The 24,094-nt window shown below is 39.6% G+C and overlaps 1 protein-coding gene across 3 annotated transcripts in view; it reads left to right on the forward strand.

Annotated features, from left to right (window-relative positions):
* The window catches only part of NALCN (sodium leak channel, non-selective), a 261,613-nt gene that overhangs the window by 87,712 nt on the left and 149,807 nt on the right, over window positions 1-24,094 (forward strand). For all 3 annotated transcript variants that reach the window (XM_068163255.1, XM_068163339.1, XM_068163429.1), the window contains 3 exons: window positions 8,871-9,013; window positions 9,127-9,231; window positions 11,580-11,666. In XM_068163255.1, the coding sequence (XP_068019356.1) occupies window positions 8,871-9,013; window positions 9,127-9,231; window positions 11,580-11,666 (335 nt within the window). The remainder of the gene's footprint in view (window positions 1-8,870; window positions 9,014-9,126; window positions 9,232-11,579; window positions 11,667-24,094) is intronic.

Raw genomic sequence — 24,094 nt, forward strand, 5'->3', positions numbered from 1 at the left:
AAATGACATTTTTAACATGTATGTTTCATAATATCTTTTTTGCCACCTTTACTGACTTCTATTACCAGAAATGCTTTGAGCTCAGTGCTGCTGCTTGCTTGTGTATTGAATGTGCTCGCTGAGTACTCAGAAGTTCTTGCTGGTTGGGATTTTCTACCATTATTCTTAGGTGAAACTTTTGTACAGAAAAGAATAAAAGTCTTGTTCAGACATACACTATAGCTGGAGCAAATTTCTGGGGAGAGATTTTTGAAAACATTTATTTAAAATGGCATCAGTTTTACCACTGATGGATGAAATTTTGAGCAATTACTTTTGAAAATGTTATCCATGCAAGTCATTTTAAGAGAGTACATCTTCAAAGGAGTGCCCACCATTCACAAAAGATGCCCAGTGGTACTGAATGAAACTGAAATGGAGCTTTAGGGCAGAGCAGCAGCTTTAGTTGCCTGTGTTCCCTTAAGTCATTATTTCTCCTGCCTGCAGTAAAAACAAAACAAAACAAACAAACAAAAAAAAACCCACAACAAACCACAAACAGCTTTACAGATTATTGAAATTAGATACTGAGCAATTTCCTCCTTGAATACCTTCCTGTCTGCCAGCATACCTACCCTGTTCTTATTCATTGTCAGACTGGCTAACCATTTCCCACAAAAAAACATCTGTGTGGGTTCTTGTAGAGAGAATGTCAAGCTCTCCTTGGTCCTATTCTGTCCCTTAAACCTTTTCTGGGGCAAGGAAGTTCTTCCCTTAATTAAAGATATGTACTATAGTTTTTCCAATTGCTGATTGATTGGGCCATTTGAAACTTTAGGATGAAGGAATTGCACTGCAACTGGAAATCAGGAAACACATTGTGGAGATCAAATAAATTAAGAAAATCACTTGCAAGATTTTTTTTAGCATTTTCTGGACATATCTTTTTGCTTTATGACCTGTGCTAGGCTGTCTTTTCCTGTAAGACTTTTTGTCTTGAACTTCTCAGTTGTTCAATTCTTACTAATAATCACCCTGGAAGTGCTCTATTTAGGTCTAATCTCTTGTAATCCATATTTCCCAAATATGCACACCATTTTAGAGTCTTTATGCATTTCCAGGTCCAACAGTTATTCTTCCGTTCAGCTGCGTCATGAATGCATATCCTCATTATCTCCTACATACTTCTTTTAGTGAGGTTTTTTGCCTCCATGGATTTTCATGCTGACCAAACTCAAGACTTAAAAAAAATGATCACTCGGACTGTGAACTGTGAGACAACTGTATCAGCATCAGCTAGCTCTGTGTTGTGCTGTGGTCATTAGAAGAGAAAAGGGGGCTCCTGGGGGACAGGGAGAGAGACGGAGAGGTGACCCAACATGACTTTGTGTCTCTCATGAGGGTGCCTGAGAGGGTGACTTGGCTGGGGGCATTGCCAGAGAAGCCGTGGGGGATTTAAACCAAATAAAACTGGAAGAGACTCTCAGACTGCAAACTGCAAGGAAACAGCTTTCTTGGTCATTGGAACCCAGTGAGTGGGACATGAGGGGGAAGGGACAGACAGCTGGGAGCATGTAGCCATTGGTTCAGGCAGGCTAACAGGCATAGGGAGAGCAAATAGTGACTGAGTGTGCCCTGGGGGTTCCTTTTGAGTCAGCTCGGTAGTTGGCATGAGCAGGGCATGTGGGCAGGACAAAAGGTGTTTCAGTTTTACTGAAGGCATGATGGTGGCTAGTTGGAGGAGGAAGACTGTGGTCTCTGCGTCTACCAAAATGGATACTGGCATCCAGGCCCCAGCCTGTGAAGAATGCCACAGCCTTTCACCGGTAACAGGGAGCAATACTGACTATGTGTGTGTGCGCTGTGAGCAGGTTTTTGACCTGCTCAGCCAGGTGGCACAGCTCCAGGATGAAGTGATAGAGCTCAGGGAAGAGGTGAGTAGGTTGAGGAACATCAGGGAGAGTGAGAAGAAAATTTATTACTTCCACAAACTGATCTTTATGAAAACGGAATAGGAGTGAATTCTTAGTGGAGCAGAGGATTCAGAGACAGAGACAGAGATCAGTACTGGGACCTGTCTTGTTTAACATCTTTGTGGGCGACATGGAATGTGGCATTGAGGGCACCCTCAGCAAGTTTGCTGATGACTCCAAGCTGTGGGGTGCAGCAAACACACTGGAGGGAAGGGATGACAGGCTGGAGAGGTGGGCCCATGACAACCTCATGAGGTTCAAAAAGACCAAATGCAAGATCCTGCATCTGGGTCGGGACAATCCCAAGCACTGGTATAAGCTGGGCAGCGACTGGCTTGAGAGCAGCCCTGAAGAAAAGGACTTGGGAGTGCTGGTGGATGAGAACCTCAACATGAGCCACCAGTGTGCACTTGCAGCCCAGAAAGCCAATCACATCTCATCAAGAGCTGCATCAAGAGAATTATAGCCAGCAGGTTGAGGGAGGTGAGTCTCCCCCTCTACTCTGCTCTGGTGAAACCCCACCTGGAATACTGCATCCAGTTCTAGAGCCCCTATTACAGGAAGGATCTGGACATGCTGGAATGTGTCCAGGGAAGGGCCATGAGGATGATTAGAGGGCTGGAGCACCTCCGCTATGAGGACACACTGAGAGAGTTGGGGCTGTTCAGTGGAGAAGAAAAGGCTCTGAGACCTAATTGTGGTCTTCCAGTATCTGAAGAGGGCCTACAAGAAAGCAGGTGAGAGACTTTTTAGGGTGTTAGGTAATGGTAGGACTAGGGGGAATGGAACAAAACTAGAAATGGGTAGATTCTGATTGGATGTTAGGAAGAAGTTCTTCACCTTGAGGGTGGTGAGACATTGGAACAGGTTGCCCAGGGGGGTCCATCCAGCCACATCCAGCCCCATCCCGCCCCATCCCTGGAGGTTTTTAAGGCCAGGCTGGATATGTCTCTGAGCAACCTGATCTAGTGTGAGATGTCCCTTCCCATGGCAGGGGGTTTGGAACTAGATGATCCTTGAGGTCCCTTCCAACCCTAACAATTCTATGATACTACGATTCTATAATAAAGCTATTTATTTTACTTCTAATTAAAGTGTCATCATGGTCACTCTAGACAGGGAAATGTTGCTATATGAATATGTTCTGTGGTTTCATTTTCCATACTTCTTTCATCTTACAAAGCAGATACATTTTCTTTTATTAATTAGGCAAATTGATCCCATGGTACACACCAGCTTTGCTGTTTCATGACTGTACTTAAATTAGATTGTTCTATCACTATTAGGAAAGTTCATGCAGCAAGTGAATAGTTTTGATTGACAGTGTATGAAAGTCAATGCTGAATTTACATGCCTTAAGGAAGTTTTGCATACTTTGTTTTCATTCTAACAAAGGGATCCATCACTATCTTAATTTTAATAGTCATTCCCAGTGTTTAATATATAGCTGAATGACAATTCAAATGCATAATATCCATACTGATCATCAGTTTTAAATTTGTCTTTTCAATATAATAACCCTTACAATCTTGATTATATTTCAAATGTAATAATTTGTTTGAATTTCTGAATGTTTAGTTTCTGGATAGTCACTTTCACTATATGATTTTAAAAGCCTCTATATATGTAACATACTTTAAAAGAAGTAACTTGTATAAATAGATGACTAATTTTCAAAGGAATAAGTTAATTATAAATTACAGAGTTTCTTCTATTTAACATTTTTTTGTGTTACACAGTTTTGTCATAACATTTACTGTAGCAGTCATGTACTCTACTACAACTGCACTTTAAATCAGAGATGTTTCACTGAAAAGACTGAGCTGGTATCAGGCCCATCTTCACATCTTTCATCGCTGATAAAACCAAGGCCTTGGCATTTTTGTATTCTTGGTTTCTAGATCTGAAATGTATTTATTGCAATTTGATTTTCTGATAGGGCAGTGTCATACTTCCAGGCTCCAGCCTGAAACTCTGCCTGTTCAGTTGAGGATGGGAGCCCAGAGATCTGAGAAGAGTTAGGTCCTTAAAAATACTCTCTGAGAAGAAGATGTGGGAGTTGTTGACTGTATTGCAGAGCTGCCAGGTATTGGTGTGTGAGGTATGAACAATTTACAGCCCAGCATTTCTTTGATTCTCATCAGCTGCCAGTGGTAAATTCTGTAAAGTTGCCACACACACAAAAAGCAGTGGCTATAAGAGAGAGTGTATAATAGCACTACAGCTGTGTAATTGCAAAAAGTAAAAAGCAGACTATTTACACACATAAAACCAGCTGAGGTACTCTGCTGACATTTTGGATCCCTATTTGATAAGTTATTTGTGAACATACAGCCGAGGAGCATTTTAATCAAAAGAAGTATTTTTAAAAGGCAAATATGAATACTAGTCTGGATAAATATCCATAAACATGAACACCTAGAGTAATTTTGAAGAATGTTTTTCTCTGTTTATGCCATGGACTTGTTGACAAATATAAAACAGTTCTTTTTTAAAAGCGTAAAGTATTACATGAGGGAGCACAATTACTATCACACATAAGACACTGATAACATAACCAAGCCTGAATTGCCATCTATTTACCATGTGCAGCCAATACATATGCCAACATTTTTGCTGGTAAGCTATATTCATGTTGGCAAGCTAACAATTCTGTGTAGTGAACAAATTTCTCAAATACTTTCAAACAGTGCAACTAAGTCCAGCAATATTTTTTTCTGAAAGCTGTCTGAATTTCCATCATTCCATTACAAAGTCTATAGAACAAATTGCATTGATCCTAGAACTTATTTTGTAACATTTCTTTACCTCCCTATTGGTGGTTTTATGTGTACAGTCTTGGTATACAGTCTTTTCTCATAGTAAAACCTTCATCATCTCATAAGGAAATGGTCATTCAAAATGAAGAATCAATAGCATATCACTGCTGTATACCTAACATCTCTACACTTAAGGAAGGTTAAAATATTGGTGTCCAGACTGTGTATTTGTGAGGGTGTCAATAAATCAGTTCTCTGCATGGTTTCCATTTTGCCGTGTTTTCCACAGCTATGTCACTGGGGTTTGACGTTTCAAAGGAGGATCAGAGCATTGGCATGTTTCATTTTCTTGTCCTCTTCGTTTTTGCTGACTGGCAAACTGGCTGATGTGAGTTGGTTTGGGACAGTAAAACAGACTGAATCACTCACTTGGAGACAAGCAAGAAACCCCATAAAGCCATTCAGAATTTGGTCTTTTTACTGATTTCAGTCCTGTCTACCAGCTGCTTCCCAGAAGTGCTAAAAACTTTGTCCTTTCATTTCTGGGTAATTTTCATTCCCTTCTAGTTTCACTAAAGCAATAGTGTAGGACAGCTGGAAAACCTTGACTGCTTGCAGATGTGACATAAATTAAAAGTCAGTGGCAATAGCCATGCCTTGCAAGAATATTCATTATTTTATCAGTGAAAATGAACAGGAACAGAAACAAGGTTGGTAACATTTCTGTAGCCTGAAATGTCGTTTCTTCATGGACATAGAATCCACAAAACCATCTAAAAGAAAAGATAGCTGTAAGTATTCAGGACGACAAATAGATTGGAATTAGACAGCAGCACCTGTTAGAGGGCTGTTTAGTTTTGCCGGGAAATAGATAAAACAATCTGTTTTGCCAGCGCATCGGGAGGTAGCGGGCTGCATTCTCCGGAGTCGTAACTCCTCCGCTGCCTAATGTTTGAGATGTGCCCAAGGTGCACGATCGCCATCTAGTGCGCACTGTAAAGTACAGAAAAGCAGCTTCGTAGCCGGCACAAAAACCTGAGACTACTCTGATGTGGTAAGGCAAGGCAGTCAATAAACACAGATTTCATATGCAGAAAATGCTGGCGTTAACGACATATCTATGCATAATTGTTTGGGGGGTTTTGGTGCTTTTTTTAATTATTATTATTTATTTCTCCCATGGAATGATTACAGATCACATAGCACAAAGCTATTAATAAAAGACACCACCTCAACACCATGTATTTTCTTCCTCTAATAATATAGGATTCTGAATTGAGAAGCAAGAAAGCAGCATATAGTTAGGAGGAAAGGATTCTATTTCCAGGTATAGTCAGTTTTCCATATGACCTTTTAGCTCTGCTTCTTTAACTTTGCAGCACTATTCAGTGCACCGCCTTTTTCATTTAGGTCCATTCACAGGGTGAGCAGATTATTGTAAGAGCTGATGTCACAGAGCATGGTGGTGTTGAGAGGTGCAGAAACAAGCGGAAAATCCTCTGTGTTCACAAAACATGCATAAATACAAAATGCACGATGTAAAATAGCTTTCTTGCCTAACGATACCATTGTGCTGTCAACTATGAGTTATTTTGTAAAAATAAACACCTTCTCTATTCCTTAGGTATTTAAAAGAGAGGGTTTTGGCAGTAGCACACTGTGGTCAAGACGTAAGCCCTCTGATCTAGTAAAGAACACTATTGTCGCTGATATACAGAATACCGACACCTGTGGAAAAGGCAGACTTTGCCATTTAATCTAAGGAAATATGACAGATTTCACTAGGATTTCACAGCATCACCATGTTTGGCTTTTTGGTGATGGATTCCACCATCACTTAAAATTTTGATACTTTTTCTTCCTCTATATGGCTTTGAACATGATTAGCAAAACAGCATGTGCTGCTGTGAGAGTCCTTCTAGTAGCCTACACATTGGCATTAGAAAGATGTAGCCAGATACTAAAAAAAATACTCAGAAAAAGTAGAATCAGTTGCTGATTGTCTTTAAATGTAACTTTTAGAAGAGCAAAAACATGCAGAACAGCAGTTCTTAACTAAGAACTACTCTTTGATGTCAGCTAAGAACTTACTACTGTGCCTTTATTCTGTATCCAGTTGAAAGAGCATTTACAGAGGTAGTTAACAGCATGGTTCCTGGCATCAATACTGAAATCTTTATTACTTTCTAGTCACATACATTAAGTAAGAATATATATTCTTAATGGTGATTGCTTTCTAATAGCCTTAAGAACACCTGCACCAGTCATCTGCAAGATATATTTTCACTTTGGGGTCACAGATGAACACATATTATTTTAACTGGGTTAATTGTGCATTTTTGTCTGTTCACAGCATTGCTTTACTGCGGCAGATGGCCCAATGTATGTGTTATAAATACTTTGCATGACATCTCCTCTATTTTACTAATCTTTGCTGTGACTTTCCCTTTGGTAATGACTAATGGCAGTTTCCTAGCCAGGAACTTTTAATAGACTCCTTTTTTTTTTTTTTTTGATTCTCTGCCTGTCCTCAACAGCACTGTTTTGTTCAATAATTTAATCAGTTCAGAAACAGTATAATATTAGATAATTGAACCATTACTTTATGAATTTTTAAAAATCAAAATACTCATAGAGTAATCACTGATGAATATTTCAGTATTGAGAGAGACCACTGATTTTTCTGAAGGAATTGAAGGGGGTTTCCTGTGTATGCTTGAAGGCTTTTTCTTTCCTTTTATTATTATTTCTGTCCCTTGGTCCTGAGAACCATATGCAGTAAATAGAAAGGAATCCAATTACCAGAAAAATTAACAGACAGGATTAACAGTTTTTCCTACCCAGCATGACCATGTTAACCATTCAACACCTAAATATAAAAGGAGCAGGTTTATACAGGACAAAAAAAAAATCTCCTCTCATCAGTGAAAATTTATCCACAAAAGGACTTGTGAAGGCAAAAAGACTTCCCGCTTCATCCCACCTGTGTTAGCAGAAAGAAACCATGATGCAGATTCTGCCACTTCAGTGGGAGAATATCAGTGCAGAGCTCCATATAAGTTGGTGTGAGGTTTTGGGAAACTCCTGGGAATTTCTTACTAGAGCCAATCTTTCTCTGTGAACAGGATCAGGCATTTGGTGGGTTCATGCTTATGATCTATGTGTTGCTAGCAGCTGCTATGTTTTGCTCAGCGCAGTACTCCTCATGCTCCCTCCCTTTGATCCAAGGTATTTTGTGAACAAAGCAGCAGCGAAGCAGAGCTAGCAGGAGGGTGTAGGACAATTTCTTGATTTCACAGCAGTTTGTGGGATTTTGCAGTTTAATTTCACAGTTTAATTGTGTTCCCTCTCAGGAAAAATAAAAAACAAAACCCCAGCAAACTGTATTACTTTAAACAAGAATGCCATATGAGCCCTAACCACAATCTGTATTTTGAAGGTTTCCTTGCAGAGATAAAGCTGAGAGCTGGCTGAAGCATATGCTCACTCAGACATTAGGATGAGTTTGAATCTGAAGTTTAAAATTAGTAACTTCATAGCTTTTATTCAAAAATGGTTTCTTCCCCTACTCCCAGAGTCTTACAGTAAGTTCAACTTTAAAATGTAGTTTTTTTAAGGCAACACATGTATGTTAAAACAGCTACCCTGGATACCTGCCTGAATGTCAAACCTGTTCTGTAGCTTACTGTGCTTGCTTAACTGTGCTTGCTAATATTGGGCACCTTCCAATGTATTGCTGCTTAGTCAGTGTTACTGATGCTATAGTGATTCCTTTCACCTACTGAATGTTGATCCTGATAGTTGTAGTTAAAACTGCTTTTTTTCATAGAAGCACCTGAAGTCACAAGATGGAATAGATTCTGTCGTTGGAGACATTTGCATAACGCCAGTGAACTCATCTAACAGATTTTGCATGTGTGTCCAGGGAGAGAAGGGAGTCAGTCTGGTTTGATAGAAAACCAATTTATCTTCAATTGCAAAAGGAAGAAACACAAAAAAAAGAGACCCGAAAAACTTCCCTTTGAAAGAAGAGGGAGGAGGTGATACTCTTTAGGGGAATTAAAAAATAAAATATAATAGATAAAAAGGTAATTGTTTGTTGATATTGAAAAGTTTTAGGGGAGCTTAATGCCACACATTTTCTTTTTCCCTCTGACAGGCACAAGCATATTTACTGTTTATGAAGCTGCTTCTCAGGAAGGCTGGGTCTTCCTTATGTACCGAGCAATCGACAGCTTTCCCCGATGGCGTTCATATTTCTATTTCATCACCTTAATTTTCTTTCTGGCCTGGCTTGTTAAGGTACTGGAAAACATGTTCTTTTAAACTTGTGTGATATGTAGATCATCTTAGAATGACTTTCTTTTCCACTTGCTGAGTTTTGTGTTGATCATTCTTTAATTTTTGTTTTTCAGAATGTTTTCATTGCAGTCATCATTGAAACATTTGCAGAAATTAGAGTGCAGTTCCAGCAGATGTGGGGGTCCAGGAGCAGTACTACCTCAACTGCCACCACCCAGGTGAAACACCTAAGATGCTGAGATTCTCTGGGGACTAAGTTTGGTTTATTTTGTGAAAGAATGATAAGCAAAGAGTTCCTTGTTAATTGTTCTTTTATCTGGATTATTTTACTTTGCTACATATATTTTAAGGTTGATGTGGAATTTTCATATAAAATTAAATTCTATGTTATATTAACCGAGTAGGCTTTCTTAAAAAGTTTAATATGGGTCTCTCTATGGCTAGGCATGGTACCACTATGTTTTTATGTTCTTTTAATGAAGTAGGATTATGCTTTTTTTAATTCTGTCATTGGTGAATTTGGAATTAAGGTTTCTATGAGTATCACTTCCTGTGCTGAGAACTGAAATTGCAAGACGTAGCTGGCAGAGGTGAAAAGATAGATGAACTGTTTGGGGAAGCTGGTTAGGAACTCAGAAGGACACGTTGAGACCAAAGAGGAGTCAAATTCCAAGGCAAGAGCCATGCTAATGGTCAAAGTAGCCACAGAAAGCGAGACCCTGAGTATGAGATAATGGGCAGGAAGAAGCAAGCCATGATATGAAGAGTATTATTTATGGGCTGGGTAGTGTAAAATATTCAGGATGAAAAATAAGGACCGGTAGACTGATATTTAAATTCGCCCACTCATTGATGTATCAGTCAAATTATGTATCTTGAATGGACATAAGGCCAGGGTTTGCAGGCATTCCAGGCTTAGTGCAGCTTGCCAACTATAAGAGGGAGAAGTACCAGCTGCCTGCAAAACACCCTTAGGAAGATATCTGAGAAATGTACCCACGAGGAAATTTTTTTCTAACCTCTGTAGCTATAGGTTTTTATCTTTTTAAACCAGTGAATTTAAGTGTTTCAAAATTATTTATTAAATACTTTATAGTATTCCTGTGGATATTTCTATAATCCATATATAAATCTATTCCTTTTCTACCTGCTGCTACATCTTTCACCTCAAATAGACTTTGTGGCAATAACAGCAATAATTTCTACTCTATATATGTCTTTGTCAGAGCAGAGTTGGTGATATCAATTTAAAATCTAACAAAAAAAAGGACTTTTCTGCATGACACATGCCTAGCCCCAGCAACATAATGTTTATTTTGGCTCTAATGGGACAAATTCCTGAGACATACAGGCTTAGCTGGTGTACTCTGCACTAGAAATTGTACCAGAGGTCAATGTAGGGAAACTGAAGAAGTGTCCAAGACAAAGAAATTTCAGAGATAAAAGGAAACAATGTCATCATGCTAAAGAATATGAACATATTGAATATAAATTGCATCACAAAAAGTAAAAATAGCATGTCGGCTGCAGACAAGTGAATAGTTACTTTGTTCCTTGAGTCACTGACCTAGTGGAACATAAAGGGAGTCCAGCTTACTGAACTACAAAAAACAATTAATTTTTTTCTGTATTAAGAATAGCAGAAAATTTCTTGGAGGGTTTCCTGTTGAAAGCACCAGATAAAAATTAAAAGCCTTCCGGTTTTGTGCATGAATTAACCTTGAGAAAAAACAACATCTTTCTTCATTTGTTCACTTCATAAATCATTAAATCAGTTTCGAAACTTAGTCCTATACAAAAGAAGATGAGTGTCCAAGAGTCAAATTCAAGGAAGGATTCTCTGGAGAAAGATTAAAGGACATTCTTCTAAACCACATTAGCTCTGCACATTAAAGCATGATACAAAGAGGAGTAACTCAGTGCTGATCTAAGCTGGCAACTCTTCCACAAGGACTCAGTAGCATTACAACCCTATTTATATGACACTGTCCCCAATCTAATGGGCACTTCTCTCAGGATGGCTTTTAAGTTTCAACCATGCTGCTGTGGCTGTGTTCTTGAGCTGACTTGTTTTGAGTGCTGGGTATCAAGAAAAAGACGAGAGTGAGGTGGGAACTTCGCCACACTTCATTATGTAGTTTATGCAGACCTCAGGTGGCAATTCAAAATGCTAGAGCCATTCATTTTCTTTCAAGGACATTTTCCAGGAGTGTTAATCACTTCAAGACGTGGTTTCTTACTGTTCCTTATGTCCACCAATCTGCATATTTTTATGTCCTAATTTCTGAGGAAAAAATCCACAAAATAACAGAAAAACACAAAACCAAACAAAACTGAATACCTATACATACATTTCCAGAGGTTATTGGTACATTAGCACTAAGAGGCACACATTAGGTGGAAAAAGAAAATGTTGGATTTTTTTCTGCAGTGGTAATAACAAATCAATTCGAATCTTAAGGTAGCTATCATCAAAATGTATGCAGGTCTTTAAAGTGAATGTATTAGATTTAATTTGTATTTATTGACATGCAAAAGGTTTCTGACAACAGTTTTCCCTTTCAAGATGTTTCATGAAGATGCTGCTGGAGGTTGGCAGCTTGTGGCTGTTGATGTGAATAAACCCCAGGGTAGAGCTCCTGCGTGTCTACAGGTACAATATTGCTTCTTAATAAATCAGTGTGTGTAACCAGCACTAGTCAAATGTTGGCATAAGGAGAGATTGTGGTAAGAAATAGCTGCAATAGTTTTACTCATAAATTTTGTTAAATTCATTGCTTTCTGCAGTGTAGGCTTTTGATTGCATATCACAGATCAACATAAAAAAAAACAAACAAACAAAAAAAACCCCACACCCAAAGGCAGAAGGCTCTTTTTTGTGTGTGTTTATGAGAGAGAGTTTTTAGGTATTTTAAATATAAAATACATAAGTAATCTCCCTTTATTTCTCAGACTTTATAGATTCCACTCCTAGGTTATTTACATCAGAAATGCATGTTTATTGTCAAGAAGCATGACTAATGACAATAAACAGAGAAGTACTTAATTTCTCTTCTTATATTTTTAAAATAGGCTACAGGAAAAGGGGGAAGAGACACATAGGTAGTAAGCTAAACAGTGTTTGAAACTTCCAAATTTAATATTCTCACTTGGATATGGGTGAGTTTGTAAAAGTTTATCCTCATAGTTTATAAAGATCCAGACTAAGATAAGCAGTAGTTTTATAAATCCCTTCTCATTGCAGCGCATTGTATAGCAGCTCAAATGCAAGTCAAATAATCTCACTTCTGGATGAAACAAACTTGCTTCAGAGGGGAAAGCCAAACCTACTATAGCAATCTGATATTTGGTTATGTTTGGTTTAATATGTATGTAAAATACAGCGGCTTGGCAGCACGTACATAGATGAATATTAAAACAGCAGGCATCTTTCATCTCCTCTACAAGCTGTTCGTTCTCAAATATATCTGCTTTGTCAAACCACTGCTGTATATTTAATTATAGTACATGCCTTCACTGATGCTTTTCTCTCTTCCTGAGTTTAATCCTTGACTTTGATAGCAACAGCAACATAGTTCATGGTGTTTTCAAGTAACAGTCTCAGGTATGTGGATAAAATGTAGCTGAAGTCACAATAAAAACTAATCCAGGTCTCTTCATGTCTCTCCGGAGAGCTCAGCTGCCTTTACAATGGGCACATGGCATATGAGCAGAACAGAACCAGCATGCACAGCAGCTAAAGTAAGACCAGACCATGAGGGGTGGACAAGAAAGATGGGCATTGCTCATATGTTTTCAAAGAACTTTAGCTCAGATACATAACTAGGATTCCCTTATGTTTTTGTAGAAATGATTGGAAGTGGCAACATGAAAAATTAGATACCACTATGGTTTCTGATTTTGACTTACAAATCTATCCTAATGCGGGGCAAGGGGGCTTTTTATTTTGGTATAACAATTTTACATTTGGTTGGGGCTTTTCTGTGTTTGTTTGGGGGTTTTGTTAGTTTGATTTGGTTTGTTTGGTTTTTTTTAAGTATCCTCAAAGGTACTTTGGTACTTTGTGGTCTTTTGTTACTTACTGTCACTGTTTCCCATGACTGACATGAATTTTAAATATTGGTTTTCTTTTGTCACAGAAAAATAATCTTCATGTTTTCCATTGCAATATGAACCATTTGGCACAAATGCATGCTGAGGCGCCCACATCGTCACATTATTTCATTGTTGTTAATAATCTAACATACTGCAGTGTGTTAGAACTTCCTGCCTACCATGATTTACTCCTACCAGCACAGTAGGAACCTCTCAGTTCACAAATAAATTAAAACTGAAGCCAGGTTCCAGAAAAAAAATCCTTTTAAAAGCTCTTTGAGGAGGTATTTACCTCTTTAATCCCACATCATGTTTCTGATTCCTTTTCTGTTAATTTTAGAGACTGCTGATGTTTTGTCTTTCCTTCTTTTTGACTTCCTGTCTGCAAAGAACTGTAAAACACACATACTCATTTAAAGCTGAACTAGAGAGATTCAACTTGTGTCTTCCATGAAACTGTGATTAGTATGGCTAACACCAAGTAATGACATCTTCAGTCTTCTCAATAGATAATTTTGTAATGAACAGAGAAAATCTGAAACTGTTGGTTCTTGTGGGAAACAATGGTTCAGACAATCATTACCTGTTCATGTTAATATTTTGGGGGGTTTTGTCCAGCAAAAATAAAATTAATATCTGGAGATGGAATGAGGTTCAGAAAAAGCTTAGGAATACTCTGTGTGATGTGTCAGCAGAAATGGAAGTGGTCACTTACTCACAAACTATATGTACTTGTACTGCTATAAAACCTTCAAAAGATTAAAAATACTGTATTCACTTTTATGTGCTCCATCTAGGGAAGCATATTATTAGCCAAATGTGTTATAGAATTCTGCACAATTACAGAAATTTAGAAAACCTTGAAGGACAGACAAAAAGATCAAAAGTAACATCAAAAGAATGAAAACATGTTGTGGTGGGTTGAAGTTTTCCCCAGCATTAACTTTTAGCCAGACTAACACAGTTAGAAGCAAATGAAGCTGTATTTACAAGCAAAAACTACACTCTACAATGGAATGCAATGAATATGTACAAAATATACAGTATTTACAATACTATAACATATATTTACAATTAGCAAACAACACAAAAATCCCCCCGGTCAAAAAAAGACCAGGGAAGCTGCTCCACTGTTCCCCCACCCCAAACCTCCCAGATCCCCCTGTACCAACAGAGAGAGAAGCTGAGAGAAAGCAGTGTTAGTCTTATCTCAAGGCCAGCCAGAAACAGCACATTATCTCCCAGGCAAAGCAAAACAACCAAGATCAGAAGAGATGATAAAAAGAATGGGAATGGAAGTGAAATGTGAAAAATTGTTATGATGCAGCTTCTCTTATCCCAGACATTTATCCAGTGAATTTGTTTAGAATAATCTTTTGTTTTTCTTTTTATGCCCAATAGTGATTTATTTATATTTTTCTACTTTTCTGCTCAAAATCGTTAGGTAAATTTTAAAGGCATAGCCTAAAACTACCACACACATGGAAGATGAATGTGATATGGCAAGAAATGTAGGAATTGAGTGGTTTACCAGTTTCATAATGGATATATTCAATGAGAAAAAATGCAACAAAATGGTATTTGGGAATTTTCACTGCAGGAGTAGCAGAAAAGAGCACAAGTGGGTTTTCTCCTTTTTAATGAGAAGTAATTATTGATGCACTAGAAAAGTGTGGTAGTCTTTTTACATACTAATTTTCCTTTACTGGTACTTTAGAATCAAGGAGAAGTTATGCCTACTCAGTTCTACAGTGTCTTTCACTAAAGTAAATACATATAAAATACATTTATTCCAATTAACTGAAATCCTTTATTACAGTGAAAGAAAAATCTTCTCTTTCAGTTAGTTAAAATTAAATTTTGATTGTAATGACGTTATGAATTATATTATATATTTTATATTATATATTATTATATATTATATATTATATATTTACATTACATTACATTATATTATATTATATTAGTTTAGTTTATTCAGAAGCAGATTAAATTGAGTACAAATCCTAAAATTCTGAGGCTGTCATTTAAAAACACCCCACATCTATTTTTCCAATGCCCTATTCTCATCTAGCCTAGGAATTACATCAGTTAACAGAAGCTTGGGTGTTTCATTGATGTACGTGGGACTTGAAACAGTACTGAAAACCATCTCTATTAGTTTTGCTGAAAACCATCTATGTTAGTTTTATTGAGGGGACTTGGGAGCAAAGTATGTAAAGTAATGTAAATGTAATCTGTGAGTTTTGATGAAATAAAAATATTTTTTAAAGTGAGATGGAATAGAAGATTCTTCAGAGCAACTAAAAATATTGGTGACAGAAGAGCACACACAATAAAGTCCACCCCTGTCCAACCTTCCTATCCTTAGTGTGTATAGGAAGATAATAAATATTAGGCATTAAGAAAATACTTTTTTTTTTAAGGGACTTCCAGTATTTTCCATTTGTTGAAATGTTGACTTGTACTCTGAGGATTCCAAAAATGAGCTGTTGTTAAATGTGTTCTCAGTTTCAGCTGTATGCTATTTCAGATGGGGAAGGTAAAGCTGTTGCCATCCTTTGCTGTCTATGCAATACCTTTTTTCAGGAACTTTAACCATGGTAGTAGTGAGTTTACTCCTGGAACATATTAGCTCACTGTCTCATTTGATAATGTAAACTGATATTTAGTTCGTGTTAGTAAAAGAAGTCATAAATTCAGACAGATGAAATTATTGCAGCTTGTCTAACTGAAGGAAGGAGGGTACCAGGCAACTAAAGTGTGCATGTGCTGGTGCTGAGGTGTTGAGAATCACTGTATTTATCTGACACAAATTTAAAAGACTCTCCTAACACTGGGAAACTAAACATATTTTGCCTGTATACATTTTTTGCTTACTTGAATTTACCATTTTTACTGAAAGGGGCCTGAAAATAGTAAGCTTCATGATGTAGATATCAGAGAATGCATAAAACTAGCAAACAATGCATTCACCATATCTCCAAAACTGGACACTACCAGACATAGGCCTATATAGATCATCCTCTGAGTTTCTGGATATCCATTTATGCTCTCATTCTCTGTCTTGCACTACAGCAATCGTGCATTTAGAGGCTTTCCAAAATGAATGTTAAATTTAGGCCATTATATTTAGTATCCATTGATGGATTTATCACTTTTCAATTTGTCTGACCTTCTTTAAAACTCATCATTTTGGCCTCAAGACATCTTGTAGGAACAAGTTACTTAAAGCAACTATATAGCAATATAACAGATTATAATTTAGGAATTAATTTGCTGATATTACTGAAAAATTACAAGAAATGTAGTGCAAAAAATATTGTTTGTAATTTTGAGGTGGATGCTCCTTTTCAATATGAATTTGAAACAATGAAGGTTGGCAAAGACAGGATCACAATCTATTGCAACACGCAATCAGTAACAAGAGGAGGGTGGACGTAAGTGTCTAAGGATGATAAATACCAAGTATGGGGGATGTTTGGTTTCTGTTTGTCCTTGTGTATACAAACAGAACTATCAGTGGTGAGGAAATTTCAGAAAGGGAAATAGGCTGAATATCAGGAAGGACTGTTAAAAAAAGAGACTATTGTATTTGATGACAAGGCTGTAATTTGTAAGACAGCTTTCAAACCTCCCATAGGCAACATTGTGGCCTTAACAACTGTTAATTAGCTCAATGATTACTCGATTACTTTTGTAATTCTGTCTATGCTTCTATTCCTCTGCTAGTGTATATGTGTGTTTTTAAAAGAAAAGTAATTTCAAGGGGATGCAGAATTGCAGCTTATTTCCTTTCCACAGAAAATCAAAGTTCTTTTCTCCCTTCATCCCTTTGTCGCTTCTTCCCTTCCTCTCTATCTCACTCCTCTGTTTTGCCTGCCTTTTCCTCTATAACCATTATATCAAAGCACATATGTTAACAATGATTTAGAGAAACAGTTCTTTTGTGTTGGTTCTTCTTCATAGTTTTCTACTTACTTGTGAACTATCTGTTCTTGATCATTACAGTCAAAGTAAATTACTAGCCACAGTTGTAGCAATCTATCCACAGAAAGTAAACAAGAAAGAAAACGTGTTAGTGATTTCTCTGGTTTGCATTTGAAAAAAACATTGCATGAACATGACTTTCTCATCTTGAACATGTAATTTTCCTGCAGACTTAAAGTATCAAAATCCCATTGCAAAGATAAAACAGCAAAGAGGAGTTAAACTATGAGTAATACTATAAAAGGTTTCTTTGACAGGGAGATAGGGAGCTACTGGAGAGTCAATGGAAGGCTACAAAGATGATTATGGGGCTGGAGCATCTCTCTTGCAAGTATTTAGGAAGGGCAGGTCCTGCCTCTCCAACCTGATCTCCTTCTATGATCAGGTGACCCTCCTGATGGATGTGGGGAGGCCTGTGGGTGTGGTCTACCTGGACTTCAGTAAGGCCTTTGATACCATCCCCCACAACAAACTGCTGGCTAAGCTGTCAGCTCATGGCTTGGACAGCAGCACTCTGTGCTGAGTTAGGAACTGGCTGGAGGGCCGAGCCCAGAGAGTGGTGGTGAATGGTGCCACATCCAGCTGGCAGCCAGTCACCAGTGGCATCCCCCAGGGATCAGTACTGGGCCCCATCCTCTTTAATCTCTTCATTGATGATCTGGATGAGGGGATTGAGTCAGTCATCAGCAGATTTGCAGATGACACCAAGTTGGGAGCAGATGTTGGTCAGTTAGAGGATGGAAGGGCTCTGCAGAGGGACCTCGACTGACTGGACAGATGGGCGGAGTCCAACAGGATGGCATTCAACAAGTCCAAGTGCCGAGTGCTGCACTTTGGCCACGGCAACCCCATGCAGCGCTACAGGCTGGGGTCAGAGTGGCTGGAGAGCTCCCAAACAGAGAGGGACCTGGGTGTACTGATTGACAGCCGCCTAAACATGAGCCAGCAGTAGCCCAGGTGGCCAAGAGGGCCAATGGCATCCTGGCCTGCATTAGGAATAGTGTGGCCAGCAGGAGCAGGGAAGTCATTGTGCCCCTGTACTCTGCATTGGTTAGGCTGCACCTTGAGTCCTGTGTCCAGTTCTGGGGCACTCAGTTTAGGAAGGACATCGAGATACTTGAACATGTCCAGAGAAGGACAATGAGACTGGTGAGAGGCCTTGAACACAAGCCCTATGAGGAGAGGCTGAGGGAGCTGGGATTGTTTAGCCTGGAGAAGAGGAGCCTAAGGGGTGACCTCATTGCTCTCTACAACTACCTGAAAGGTGGTTGTAGCCAGGAAGGTGTTTGTCTCTTCTCCCTAGCAACCAGCACCAGAACAAGGGGACACAGTCTCAAGCTGCACCAGGGGAAGTTTAGACTCAAGGTGAGGAGAAAGTTCTTCACTGAGTCACTGGTCATTGGAATGGGCTGCCCGGGATGGTGGTGGAGTCACCATCCCTGGAGGTGTTCAAGAAGGGATTGGATGTGGCACTTGGTGCCATGGTCTAGTCATGAGGCCTGTGTTGATGGGTTGGACTCGATGGTCTTTGAGGTCTCTTCCAACCTTGGTGATACTGTGAAAGGTTGAGAGACATGGGTCTCTTGCCTAGAAAAAGGAAGACTGAGAGGGGATCTTATCAATGTTTATAAATATCTGATCAATGTTTATAAATATCAGAGGGGTGAAGGTCAAGAGGATGGAGCTGAGCTATTTTCAGTAGTGGCCAGTGATAGGACAAGAGGCAATGGGCACAAACTAGAACATAGGAGGTTTCACTTAAACATAAGGAGAAAGTAAGTTCTTTACTTTCAGGTTACTGGAGGACTGGACTAGGCTGCCCAGAGAGGCTGTGGAGTCTCCTTCCCTGGAGACTTTCAAAACCTGCCTGGATGCATTCCTCTGCCGCCTGATCTAAGTGTATGTGAACTGGATGATCTCTGGAGGCCCCTTCCAACCCCTACCATTATGTGATTCAGTGATTCTATGATTCTGTGATTTGGAATTTGTCTGAGCCAGTTGGTTTTCAAAGTCTTTGTATGTCAGTTATGGAAGCCTTGGCTGACCCTATTAATCAGACAAGACCTCTAAACTTGCTCTTATTTTTGGATAAACTATAAATAAAATCTTTTGTGTAACTCCTAGTTTTCATGTGAGGCCTTCACAAGTAATATGTTTTGCAGAAAGAATCCTAATAAATCTTGACCGTCTTTCACACAGGCTTGCACAGTTCACCAATAAATGGCATTAAGTAGTGACATCATGGTCAAATTGATAAAATGAAAGTCTCACAAGGGAAAAATTTGCAAGTTGTTAGAATATTTTTAAAAGGCTTCTTTTTAGCTCTCAGTCTTTTTTCTGTTATCTGAACAGGCAGAGTTGACCATTTTTCTAGCATTCTTTTCAGCAATGGACTTTAATACAACTTGTACCCATAATTTGCACTTAGAAATTTTGGGGTACATCAGTGACAGGAGATTGTAGAAACTATTCAGTAAAGCCACTAAATTAAAGTTCAGCTGAGTCTAATTTAGAAAATTGTATTTCTGGGGTTAAATATGTCCAGCGTTTCAAATCCCATCAAACTGAAAACAGGTATTTAAATTGTCATGTCGCTTTTTTTTGTGTTTAGCACAATTGCAGCAATCAAAGCATTGGAAGCAGCAGCAGTGTGTCTTCCTTTAAAGCTATAGCTTGGATGGCAAATCTGAGCAAAGTGGAAGACTGCAGAGTCTTAGAATAAAACTACCAGGGTTTGATTTTTTTTAAATTCCCTTTATGTTTTCCTCCCAGTATTTTCCATATTTCTAAGTTTCTCAAAGAAAGGTCTCTTTTCACTAGGACTGCAAAGTACATCATGTACTGCAGCTCTGTAGGTTGTTACAGTGTTCTTTATAGATGTTCTTTTTAGATTTTCGGAACTTAAAAATCATGTTGTGATACCTTTTTTGTTATTGTTGGGGGTCTCAAATCCTCTGGGTTCCTCAGTAGTCAGTGGAGGGAGTCATTCCCATCATGAACCTGAAGATAATTCTAGTTCTTCCATACAAAAAACCCAAACAAATGAAAACAAAAAAAAACCAAACCAGCAACCAATACATTATTTTTATGTTCTTGTCTCAGAGTTTTCAGACTATGTACAAAACAACTGTCGCAATGAGTCCCTTTTATAGACTCTTACTATCTTTATTTCTCTAGTTAATGAGAGCCAGGATGACTACTTGGCCCAGAGACCATCTGGCATTGACCTATTATCATTCTGTATGCATTCAGGCATCAGCAAAATGCTAAACCGATGTTTTAGAACCCTGATGGCCTGTACTCCTGTGGCACTACTGATGGCTGTGGCCATGGTTAAGCCAGATACCACTTCTACACCAACCACACCAACCAGTATGTATTTCTTTCCATGTGATGGTTTGAGGGGACCAACATAATCAATCTGGCAGGTATTCCATAGAGTTTTATCCTGACTGATATGTTTGGCTGGTGCTTGGTTTGGGTGATTGGCCTTGCCTGAGCAACTCCTTTTGATGTGAAGCCACTCAGCCAACCCTTTCCAATCTTCCCCTCGCTACTCATCGCATGAATGCGTGCCAGGTCATCCACTTGCTGGTTCCACTTCAAAGCAAGGGTGTCTTTCTTGGAGTATCCTTTGATGTGAAGGCGAACTGGGCCTTGTCCTCTTCTCACAGTTGGACTATGAAATACATGTCCTTGATGTCCATCGCAGCCATCCAGGTGTGGGGTGCAGCTTGAATGGCTGTTACCATGGAGGTCGGGCTTGGGACTGCTGCAGTGAGAAGGGCTGTGTTCCTATTCTGTCATTGGTAGTCACCACTGTCCGTTAGGCTTTCGCACTGGCCAAATGCACTGGCCAAATTGGAGAGTTGTAGGGAGGATGCATCCTGTAGATGATCTTCCTCTGCTCCAGGTCTGCAATTACTCCTGAGATGCCTCATCTGGCTGCCAGTGGTAATAGATACTGGTTAATGCAGGTGATGGTAGACTGGGGTAAAGCAGAAGCAATTTGCAAAGTGTTAATATGAACAGTCTTTGCCCCTTTTGTTCCCATGCTATAGAAACCAAAAGACCACAGGGAACCATCAGGGAGATACCATCTTTTGCCAGCTAAAACATCAAATCCTAAGATGTTCCCAGGGTAAGGTCTCAAAGCAACCTCCACCAAGGTGCTACGCTTGTCACCTGGGAGCTACAGCCTTGCTTTAGCCAAATGGCAAATAGTGGGTGTGCCTAATTTTAATTCTCCTACAGGATGGCTGTATTCCCAGTCCCTTTGCCTGCTGCACATTTAAAATTCTGATTTGTGCACCAGTATCAACAAGGAATTTAATGGCAGTTCGGGTGGGTCCTGTCGAAATTAAAACAAAAGGTTCCAAATTATCAGACCATTGCAAGGCCTATACCATGCAATGAGAGAGGCCTGTGACAATCATCGCAGTACTTAGTTTTTTGGCACCTCCTTGGAGCTTTGGTGATGAGGTGTGAATGGGTTGTTCACAACAGCAGGAGAATCTGCAGTGGAAGAACTGCCACTATTACTCTCATTACCACTGCTGCCATTATGGCTTTTCTTCCATTCACCAGGTCTGTTCAAAGCCTTAAAGACAGTTTACTTAATGTGCCCCATGGTCAGGCTCTTTAATGCATGCTCAGGTATCCCTAAGGAAAGAGCTTGCTGAAACCAGTCTCTAGTCAGTGAAGCTTGTTTCTGGCTGGAGAGATGTCCTTGGGGTTTCCCAGCGTGACATCTGTACTGGTTTGGGCTGCTGTTTGGACTTGTGTGGGGAACTGCCTGTGTTCGTCACACTTCTAGTTTTTTACTACTAGGTAACACTCTGTGGCTGGCTTTGTGGGTACCAGCATGATATCCATTCCCAGAAAGTGCATGAACTGGATAACCAACAAGATCCCCATAGTCTGCTAAAATCCCTTAACAGTTCTTTCCATGTCGGGATGTGCTCTCAGGAATCATCAGAGTGCTTACTCCTTTTAACTGCCTGTTTAATCTGCTCCATTCGATCTATTAAACATCCCTTAAAGGCATTGGACACTCCATGAATGAGAGATTTAAGCTTTTTGGGGTTAATGGGTGCATTTAAAGGGGGCGCATGGAGCCCTCGTTCATTCATAGCTTGAATGCATGACATTTTTCTAACTGCTGCAGACAGTTCAGCTGAGGTCCGTATCTGTATGACCGTGGGTTCTTCTCTCTCAGAGGCATCTATGCCCCCAGCCCAATAAGTGATTTGGGCAGTCAGGGAATAATTCCCGGCAGGGCCTGGAAAAGAGATCCCCACCCATGGCTGAAACTGTATACAGAAAGTCAGTAACTGTTTCATTTGGCTCACGGGAGAATTTTTCCTGCAATTCGCTTAACTGAGTTGCAGAATAAGAGTGAATCTGCTTTCTGGTGGTCCTGCGGCCGCTACGGGCTGCCATGACTTCTTGCCTAATGATAGAGGGAATGTGCCGTAAAGTGCCTTACTCCTCAGAGCTTGAGTCGTCTGTGTCACTAAACCTAGGGAAAGTCCCTGCTGGCCAAAACCTTGCTGGTAGTCCACAGCTGCCCGACTGATCTCTGGTCAGGTCAAGCTGGGTGGCTACTCTGCAGATAGACTGGCTGCAGAGTTGGTGAGCATGGCACAGCATAAACTGTCACTGAGGCTGGGTCTGGATGCGTGGCTGGCAGTAAAATGCATGGGGCCACTCTCGGTGGTGCTGATGCAAAGTCCAGTTCACAATTCTTTACTGAAAAGCCCCTCTCTCTCAGCTGAGCCGTGGGCAGAGTTAGCTTATGTCTGGTGGCTGGGCTAAGTGCACAAGCAACTGGCACACTGGATTGAATGGCTAAGTTCAGAGATGTTTTGTGCGGCATGTATGGGCTCGACACTGAATATACTGCATGCAGATCGGCTAAATTGCAGTCCACTGCCTGTGGGACATATGGGCTTGTCCCAGGATAGACTATGCAGCCAGTGGAGCAGTTAAATTATCCACTGCCTGTGGGATATAAGGGCTTCTCCCTGGATAGGCTGTGTATGCAGCTGGTGGCACGGCTATATTATAATCTGCTGCCTGTGGGACCTTGAGCACTTGGTGGCTGGCTTTGTTTATCTTTAAAGATGCATGCCATGGCAAGACTCGGCCGTGCTGTTTCTTGAGCTAAGGACAAAGCCAATGTGCCTTCAGCTATAAGCTGCTCAAAATATTGTGCCCTGCTAAAAGCCATTTTAGGGTCTGTCCCTTCGAAGTCCTGTTTGTGGGACTGTGTTTCAGGCTGTTTGTAAAAAGACAGCCCCAGGGACCGAGCTCCAGCGGTCTGGACCGCCTTGGGGCTGTGAGGTCTTTCACTCGAGCTTTTGGACGAGCTGGGATTAGAAGCAGCTCTCGATTCTGTGATTGCTCTTATAGCAGCTGATTTGCAGCACAAATAAACCAGCAAATTCCTTATGCTTCACCCCTGACCTTTCTGGCTCTTTTACCAAATGAAAAATCCTCTCCTCAAAAATATGGATTTTTTCCTCATTAGTGCTAAATTCAGCTATCCCTTGGATAATACAGGCTCCCAAAATTATATCGGCTAATTTACTGGCAATGTTCTCTGCATTTTTACCATTTTGTTTCACCCATTCCAAGTCTGCGACTGTTAATTCATAGACTAATTTGTGTAAAACTCTCACAATTTGACACCCTGCTCACTGCACCATTTGATTTAGTCTTATATCAAATTGATAAGCTGGAAATATGATAAAATATTAATATGATTTATTAAATATAAAAAAATTATATTTTCCAAGCCAATTTGATTCCAGTTCATTTGCCCAGTCAATGATAGGTTAATTACACATGATAGGAGACTAATAAACAGTATAATAACAGTGCAGAAAAATCAGAACTTGGAATACAGACGAACAAACTGGAAATTTCTTATACATGCAAAACAAACAGCAATACTGCCTCGGGTGGTGAGACAGACAACCTCAAGTTTACAAT

This window comes from Melanerpes formicivorus, unplaced genomic scaffold (assembly GCF_026170545.1).
Source record: "Melanerpes formicivorus ecotype bairdi unplaced genomic scaffold, bMelFor1.0.p_v2 SCAF_1, whole genome shotgun sequence".
In the NCBI taxonomy this organism is placed as follows: Eukaryota; Metazoa; Chordata; class Aves; order Piciformes; family Picidae; genus Melanerpes; species Melanerpes formicivorus.